This window comes from Alexandromys fortis, unplaced genomic scaffold (assembly GCF_014885135.2).
Source record: "Alexandromys fortis isolate MF-2015 unplaced genomic scaffold, M_Fortis_MF-2015_v1.1 scaffold_2_1_26212458, whole genome shotgun sequence".
Taxonomy (NCBI): Eukaryota; Metazoa; Chordata; class Mammalia; order Rodentia; family Cricetidae; genus Alexandromys; species Alexandromys fortis.
Window position 1 is genome coordinate 975,165 of NW_026067930.1, and position 9,041 is coordinate 984,205.

Sequence of the window (9,041 nt, forward strand, 5' to 3'; positions counted from 1 at the left end):
TTAAGCAGAGGGAAAGGTATTGATACGCTTGTCACCTACTGAGGTGTAAGTGGCTTTATTGGGCAATAAATAGCGCACTGCAGTCTTGGCCCCGTGTGTGATGGCAGCAGAGTCCTCTAGGCAGGATAAGCTGGCGTTTTTTTTGTTTTTTTTTTGTTTTTGCTTGCAGGAGTTGAATCAGCCTCAGGCAAACTTCACCAGGCGGCCCAGGGTCTCAGCAGCTTTCTCCCGCACCCCAGGCACTGGGTCCTTCAGGAGGAGCTGCAGGGCTGTGGGCAGAGGAACAGGCCAGTTGTGCACATGCCTGGGCCTGTGCGTGGGGCCGCCCACTGCCTTCCTAACAGACGGGCCTCTGCTGGGAGGGCTCGGGAGCCAACGGAAAGATAGTTTTTCCTTTTTTAGTGTTTTTTAAGCTCTTTTGGAACAGTTAAGAAGTTTCCGTGAATTACTAGAGACGATGAGGTCACCAGTGACAGGGGAAAAAAAAATCCTGAAATCCAGGAAAATCACTTAGTCCCTGCGGGTGCCTACAGGGTCAGCAAAGCCCCAAACAGAGATGGGAAGGTTGGGATGCTGTAGAGGGGCCATGTGTTCTGGATTTGGGGGCATGCTCACCTGCAATAAGCTGTTCTAGGTCCACCTGTGGCTTCTGTTCAGGCTCTGCATGCAACACCAGGAACCCTGAAGCAGGTGGGATAAAGCTGTGGTAGTGTACAAACATGAGGTGAGATGGGATGATAATAATAATAAGGCCTGCGTACCTGTGAACATGGGAGCAGCGGCTCTGACATCATCCCAGCTGCTCTTGAAGTAGAATAGGTTGGTGCTCACTAGGCGGCCCAGCAAGTCAGGGAAGTGATGCATCTGTAGAACACTAGGGTCAAGGGTCAGGGTCCTCAGCCCACCCCTGGCAGGGTCTCCCACAGCACTCTTCTCACCAGGTGCTTGCATGTGGAGTTGAGGAATTCCCCAAAGTGCACACTGCGGCCCTCCTGAAGGTACTTGTGGAAGGCAGCTGCCAGCTCAGCACACTCCAGGTGAGGGACACACATGCACAGGGCAAACTTGCAGGCCTGCGATATAATGGAATGCTGTGCCCAAGTTCTCCCAGGCCTGAGGGAAATCATGCCAAGCCCAGCACCCTTTCCCCTGAAGCCGACGATCACTCACACTGGCCACTGAAGCCTGAGGGTCCCTCAGATGCAGTAGGAGTGGCACTAGCCCACCCACGACCTGCTCCAGGAAGACATCTTCACAGTTCCCATGGCAAGCCTTGTTGAGGTGCCCAAAAAGACGGATGGATGCAGTCCTGAACTCCACTTTTTCCTAGCAGGGGGTGCAGCCATGTCACCACAAGCCTCCTTTTCTAGGGAGACCTGCATGCAATCTGAGCCCCTACTAAAGGATTTGAAAGTGGCTTGTGGGGGTGGGTATGCAATAGTGAGTGTAGGAGGTTGGAGGCTGACACAGATTATCTGTTCACTGGGGCTGGGGAGCCAGGCCCAGCAAAGCAGTACCTGATGTAAACATACATCTTAAAACTCAGCACTCCCTCAGGATGTGTCTGGCATCTGCTATAGGACCTGGCTGAGGGTGGAGATAGGACTGCAGGTGTCCTACAGCTTACACTGTCAAAGAAGGGCCGGATGCGGATGGTTGTGTGCAGCAGCACCAAGCGTAGGTCCCATGGCTCCACTAGATCTAGCAGCCGTGCAAGGCCCATCATAGCTTCCAAGGCCACCAGACTGTGCGGTTCGTCACCATCATCTAGCCCACTGACCATAGCCGTCATGAGCTGGGGGCCATGAGCTCGCACCTAGGAGACCACTGTATTCAGCCTGTCCCACCCTACAGGCAAACCCAAACAGCTGAATGCCCCATGCTGCCCCTTATACTCAGCCATATCTCCTGGGGGCTGGCCCACCTTGTCAGGGGAACCAGAGGCGATGTTGGCCAGACCTCGAAGCACCAGACGCCTTACACTGGCACTTGAATCCTTCAGCCGGGCTGTCAGGTTGTCCAGCAGTGGCTCCAGGAGCATTAGGTCATTGACCACATTACTGCTGAGTAGCTAGAAGCAGAGCCACTCTGACCATTGTGCCAGCTGACCCCCACCAGCCTAAGTCCAAACATTGTAGCCTACAGGTTTCCTGAAAGGGGGAAGCTGAGGGCCTCTTCCTACCCTGGTCTTCAGGCTAACAGCTGACAGGCTGTTCAGCTAACAGCCTCTGGTAACAGGGGCTCTGACCTTACCTAGGGCCTAACCCTTGCTGATTCCAAGCAGGGTTTTAGTAGGTGGGGCTAAGCAAGCTCTGGCAAAGACTGGGGTTGGTCAAGCTTGTCTGTAGGATATAGCTGCCCATGTTCCATCTCACTGATTCTAAGAAAGCATCTTCTCATTTCAAAACAGAGGGTCCTACCTCAGCCAGGAAAGCAGTAGTCGTGACCCTCTGGATCTCATACACGCTGCTCTGTGTGCACACGAGCGCCTTCATCACCAGAGGAAGACGGGGGCCTGCATACTTTGCCATGGAACTAGGGAAGGAGGTCCCAAAAGGCAGGAGCTGGCCAATCACTCCCAAGGCAAACCACTGCCCAAGACCAGCTTCTGTGTTAACCCGAGGGGCACTTTACCTCCCACTCACATGGCTAGAGCCTTAGGCATTCTCTCACCCCTCTACCCTCGTCAAGCCCACAGGATACCCCTTCTCTGTGCCTCTTGACAGGTGTGCGTGTGGCCCACACCCTCATGTCCCCTGGAGAGGGTGTGGCTTGCTTACCTGGCCAGCTGGGCAACTCCATCCTCATGCCTTGCTGAGGTCCTAAGCAATTCCCAGCCTCCCTCCTGCTCCACACACCGCAACACATCTTGACTGCCACCTCGGAGCAGTAAGGCCTGAAGGGCATCCACTGCAGAGCTGTTTGTGTGTGTAGAATAGATGGTGTTTGACGGCTTGCCTGCCTTGTTCTTTTCTACCAGGACCAGCAAATGCTGGCCAGTCACTGCGTGTGTAGCTCCCTTGCATGCACACTCAGGAAAAAAGCTTTCTGTGGCTGCCCAGGCCTGTCTTGCCCATATCATCCTTCAAAGGAGCAAGCTCAGAGGCCAATGGGTATCAGGATTGAAATGGATTCAAGGGAAAGACTAATCATTTGGCCTGGAGGTAAGCTAGCCAGATTGGCCATTACCAGTCTCTAGGATAATATATAGAACCATTAAGCTATACACAAAGACCACAGATTTAGCCTTTAAGCTCTCAGATACCTGTTCATCCCCAGCCAGGACCTGGATAGAGTCTGTGTCTACCTTGAGGACCCAGAGGCCTCTGGAAAGGTGGCATACAGGACTATATCCAAGTCACTGAAACTGAATAGATCCTTAAGGTAAGGCCACAATGAAACATCAGCTCAGCTAGTATCGGAGAGCAACCAACTGAAAGTGGGGGTGGGCATTGTGGGCAGGGCTATCCCCTGACTCTTCCCACTGGCTCTCTAAGTTTCTGTGGCAAGAACCTACTCCAGTCTCTTGCAAGAGGCCTAGTGCTGCTGTTTCCTAAGCTCAGCTATAATTAGAATTTAGCCCCTGCTAAGATTTACCCTTCGGCCATGGGGAAGAAGATTCTGCACCAAGGTGGGTATACCCCTTGCAGATATGTATGGCTCTCCAGTCCCATAGCCCGGACTTCCCCTGACACTTGCATTCACATTAGACCCCATAATGTTCTGTATGTACCTGAGTCTATGAGGCATCACCTAAGTGGTCTGGGGAAGTAGGGATAACACAAGACCCACTAGGAGTGAAGTTTTACCTACCGAAAAGGTGATGGCTGTGGCTACAGTGAGCCTGTAACTGCAGTGGTTACTTCCTACACGGGCTGGGTAGGGAAGGCTATGACTGCCAAGTGGTATATAGTAGGATGAGAGGAAAGGTGGTGTCCAGCCATATATCTAGACAGGGCAGACCTTCCTTGCCTGCATGCTATGTAGAACCTCAGCTGGTAGCATTCAGTGGAAGGCATGATAGACACAGGACTATATGGCATTATTCAGAGTCTAGTAGCATAACATTGGAACAACTGGCCCAAGGGGCTGCATGGAACAAGACCAGCACCAGTATGTAAGAATCAGATACCATGGCCTTCCAGGACTTGCCAGTATAAGCAAGTACCCTGCCTCAATTGCCCTAACCAGCTAGGACTCAGTAAAGACAGTAAAAGCAGCCCTGGATAGCAAGATGCCCAGAGCATGTATGCAACTCCTGCCTGGGTTTGTGAACATGTGTACAAGGTTACTGCTGGGACAATACAGAGGCTTAGCACCAGTCTGACTTCACTTGAGTGCTCCATAGCCCCAGCCAGGACAACCATATGGTATACCTTGCTACCACACCCTGGAGGTACAGGAAATATATAGACCTGGAAATTCATTAAAAACATTAAGTGTCACATTTGACTACTCTAACTTGTGCAGAAAGAGATTTTGGTTCTTGGAGGCCAAGTCATTCCTTCCAAGCCCACCACTCTTCAGACAAGTTCTTTTGTGTCTTTAGGGCCAGGCAGCTGGCATTCTGCCCTCACTGCCTCAGGTACTGTACATATCACAACACACATGCACACATAACCTGTGTTTACAAGTAAACATGGGATGGCAGGCGAGGACCCTACCTGCAGGGATCAAGGTTCCTGGCTGGTCTGGCTGGGCTGGTGCTCCTCCGCTCCTTGCCCTGCAGGTTTCTGGGCAGCTGGACACCCACAGTACAGCTGACTCGTAGGAGGAGTGCTACAAACAGCTGAGGATAGAGCTCCAGTACCACGGTTCCAGATGATGGGGCAGACAGGACCTCATACAATGCACAGGTGGCCTGGGACAAAGCCACTAGAGGGTCACATCTCTCTCTAGACGATTTCTGTACCCCTAACTCCAGGGTCCAAGCCTTAGCATGAATAATCCCATGTACACTTCAGGTTTTTGGGTCCCCAGGGAGAGGCAGGAGGAGCCCAAGAAGCCATAGAGTACATAGGACCCTATGTAGGGGCATGAGGCAGGGTAGGGGGACAGTGTGGCCTTCAAGGGGACAAATTTCAGGCCATCTGTTCTTGGTTCCTTAGAAGGGAGAGGAAATTCTCACAGCTGCTTTATTGCTTAAAGTGTGGCTGGGCTGGGTTTATTTTTTTTTTCCAAAGGATAAAATGTGAAGTGGGCTCCCTTGGGAGCTAACACCTGCTGGTCTTTATGAGCCCCAGCACAGCTGCCAGGTGCCTTTGGGGTACCCAAGCCTCATGTGGGGGCAGGGGTAGCATGTAAGGTAGCCCCTGAAGTCCCTACTCACCGCAAGGGGAAGCAGTGTAGCTACTCTGTCAGCAGTGCTGCCCAGAAGGAAGGCCCGGCTCTCCTTGAATGGGACATCTCTGCTCATCTTCTCCAGAAGCAGCTCTAAGACCTGGGTGGTGAGGCTGGGCTCCACAGCCAGTGCCCGCCACAGGGCACAGGTGTGACTGGAACAGGAAAGAAAAGCATCTTGAGTGACTGCTGGCTGCAGCACCCTACCCACCACTGCCTTGTGCTCGGTCCCCACAATTCCACAAGGCTCAGACATGCTAGAATCAGATCTTGCTAGGAGAGATCTGACCCCCGGGTCTGGAAACAGCTGGCAGCAGAGGGTGGTAAGAAGACCTGAGGCAGGAAGTGGAGGGTCTCTAAGGAGCTGCCGGAAGCAAAGATTAGGCTTCTCTAGAGGGAGTAGCCATCCAGGCCCCAGGGACAGTATGTGGTCAGAGGACCAAGGACACAAGGAAGAGGCATGAGGAGAATGTTCAGGCAATGCCCAGAACACTAGAAACAGTCATACCCATGTATCTGCAGAGATGTAGGACAAACTTCAAAATGTCTATTAGAAATTAGAAACTCTACAAGTAGCAACTCTGAGATATGAACCTCATTTGCAAATGGTTTACTGAGTAAGGGAACTTGCCACCAAGCCTCACAATCTGAGTTCAATTCTTGGGACTCACATGATAAAAGGAAAGAATCAGTCTCCAGAACTAGTCCTGTGCCCTTATTTCTGTGGGCATGCACATCCACACAAAAATAAATGTAAGAAATGAGATTAAGAGAACCAAACAGGTAGAAATAAGGCACATATCCCACTTGGTGGACATACTCATATAGCAAATAGGAGAAATGGTGTGTTGGGAAGAGAGAAAAAAAACCACAACAGTAGAGCAAGGCATGTTGGTGTGTGCCTTTAATCCCAGTTCCCAGGAGGTAGATCTCTGAGTCTTGAGACCAGAATGAAAAAGTGAAGAGTTCAGAAGACAGAATGAGAGAGGTAGAAATAGAGACTAGAGAAATACCTGTGGAAAAAATGGTTAAGCTTCTGCCTGCCATAACTGATGAGAGCAAGTATAGTGGTACATGCTTGTCATCCCAGCCCCTGAAAGGTGAAGGCAAGAGGGTCAGGAATTCAAGGCAGTCTCAGCTATACAACAAATTTGAAGTCACCTGACTCAAAACAAAGCTAGAGGCACAGGAGACTAAGACACCAGCAAGATGCAGAGAATCCATCTAAGGGAAAACTGCATCTTCCAGAGACATTGGGATAGGCACAGGCAGGTCCCTCCACAGCAACCAAGAGAAGCCAGAAATGTGAAATTATTTCACAGATACCACTGGAATCATCCTCCAAGTTCTAAGACCAAAGACCATTGAGTTTGTGAGAAAGTAAAACACCCCCTAAATGGCAGTCATGTCCAGTGCTGGGAAAGATATATACCAGAACATACCTTGAAGCCAGGCTCAGTCACCCGATGGCTGGCTGCACACCAGAGACAAGCCCACCAATACCCAAGCAAGACCAGAAGTTTATAAAATGGCCAGAGCACAAACAGTTCAGATTCTGTGGACCTCACAAAAAAAAAAATTTTTTTTTTGATTTTTCGAGACAGGGTTTCTCCGTAGCTTTTGGTTCCTGCCCTGGAACTAGCTCTTGTAGACCAGGCTGGCCTCGAACTCACAGAGATCCACCTGCCTCTGCCTCCTGAGTGCTGGGATTAAAGGCGTGCACCACCACTGCCTGGCTGGACCTCACAATTTTTGCAATGCCTTAGATTTAGCAGCACATCACAAATGTTAGGGATGAGCATGGTGGTGGGCCACAAATCTGAATCTTATCTTTACATGTCTTTTGATCTTTCCCCAACCATTTATAAACATGAAGTCCTGTCTTGGCACACAGATTTGGCAAATGCATGTGACAGACTCTACGTTCTATTCTATAAAAGACTGCTAAAACATTATTTCTTAACAGCACAGGTAGAAATATTTATGAACATCTCCTGGGAATGGACAAACTGTATAGATAAAACATAGCCAGGTGGTGATACATGCCTTTAATACCACAACTCAAGAGGCAGAAGCAGGTGGACCTGTGAGTTTGAGGCCATCCTGGTCTACAGAGACAGCCAGAGCTACAAAGAGAAACCCTGTCTAGAAAAAAAAAACACCACACACACACACACATGCACACACTAAATAATCCCCCCAAAAATAAATGAAATAAATAAAAGAAAAGGAAAAAACAGCCATACTACACAGCAGTAAGAACAAGCCACTTCATTGTATCTCAAGAGCAGTATATTAAGCAAGAAAGAAGGATTTTTTTTTTGTCTACTTGCAAAGCTAGTACTTTGCAAAGGATCAGGCAAAACCCCCCTAAGAACAGCAGAAGGACACTGAAGGCAGACTGGGGGCTCAGCTGAAGAGTAGATGGGACCTGGAGACCGGATACCTCCTCTGCCACCAAGCAGTGTCTGAGATGAGATTACAACCACAGAGGCACCAGGATTTGCAGGCCCACCTGTGCACACTCCTGTCTCAATGGGAAGTAAGAAGACTGCAGTAAAGTTACCTAAATGAGAACTCCAGACATGAGTAACAAACAAGGGGCTAGAGAGATGGCTCTGGTGCTCTTCCCAAGTTCAGATGCCAACACCCATTTGGGGTGGCTCACAACCACTTGTAACTCCAAAGGACACTACACCCTATTATTCTGTTCTGGCCTCTAAGCATACACACACACACACACACACACACAGAGCCACTCTCAATGTACAGCCTCCAAGATTGGTAAGAACAAGAACTGATAATGATATATGCTTCCTGTGCCCTAACTTCAGGGGCAGCACCAGCACAGGTAGGAACCATACCATCTGGTCCAGTAGTGGCCTCGAGGATAACCTCTGCCCCCAGCAAAGACTACAAAGAAAGATAGACCAACAAGTCCATACTCTTAGAACAGGTGGCAGGAGGCTGGAAAAGAAAGGCTGGCGAGAAGAGGAAGGCTGGTGAGGAGATGGAAGATATTGCTATAGGGTGAACGCAGGGTTCCTAGGCTCCTAGAAAGGTCCACAGTGGTCACTGCGGGATTCTGCTCAGAGTGAGGAGTACTCTAGTGAATTACTGACTCACAGAGAACCAGCCAGGAGGCCTAGAGCTTGACAGGAGGCTAAGGATAGTGGCCACCATGAAGAGCTATAGGAATCCTGGCTTAGCAGGTATGCCCAAGAAGGGTCTTTTCATTTCTTTCTTTTTTTCTTTCTATTTTTTAAAGACAAGATTTCTCTAACAGCCCTGGCTGATGTGGGAGTGTCATATATCAAATCTGTTGATTTCATTGGTTAAGCAATAAAGAAACTCCTTGGCCCTGATAGGTTAAAACATAGGTGGGAGGAGTAAACAGAATAGGATGCTGGGAGGAAGAGGAAGTGAGCTCAGACCCGACAGCTCTGCTCTCTGGAGCAGAGGCCTTGCTTTCTCTCCTGGGCACACGCGATGAAGCTCCGACTCAGGATGGACATAGGCTAGAATCTTCCTGGTAAGCGCACCTTGGGGTGCTTACACACATTATTAGAAATGGGCTAGTCCAGGTGCGAGAGTTAGCTGAGAAGAGGCTAGATATAATGGGCAAGCAGTGTTTAAAAGAATACAATTTGTGTGTTGTTATTTCGGGCATGAGCTAGCAGGCGGCCGGGGTGCTGGGGACG

The 9,041-nt window shown here is 49.9% G+C and overlaps 1 protein-coding gene across 5 annotated transcripts in view; it reads right to left on the reverse strand.

Moving 5' to 3' along the window:
- Positions 1-39: 39 nt before the first annotated feature.
- The window catches only part of Mroh1 (maestro heat like repeat family member 1), a 69,690-nt gene continuing 60,688 nt past the window's right edge, over positions 40-9,041 (reverse strand). For 4 of the 5 annotated variants that reach the window (XM_050144896.1, XM_050144893.1, XM_050144894.1 and 1 more), the window contains 11 exons: positions 5,330-5,495; positions 4,665-4,861; positions 2,781-2,918; positions 2,421-2,535; positions 1,925-2,071; positions 1,628-1,816; positions 1,171-1,326; positions 939-1,073; positions 762-864; positions 616-681; positions 40-269 (listed from right to left, as the gene is read on the reverse strand). In XM_050144896.1, the coding sequence (XP_050000853.1) occupies positions 184-269; positions 616-681; positions 762-864; positions 939-1,073; positions 1,171-1,326; positions 1,628-1,816; positions 1,925-2,071; positions 2,421-2,535; positions 2,781-2,918; positions 4,665-4,861; positions 5,330-5,495 (1,498 nt within the window). In that variant the 3' untranslated portion in view covers positions 40-183. Of the gene's footprint in view, positions 270-615; positions 682-761; positions 865-938; positions 1,074-1,170; positions 1,327-1,627; positions 1,817-1,924; positions 2,072-2,420; positions 2,536-2,780; positions 2,919-4,664; positions 4,862-5,329; positions 5,496-9,041 lie in introns of those variants that run through there. The other variant, XM_050144897.1, reaches the window with a different exon arrangement.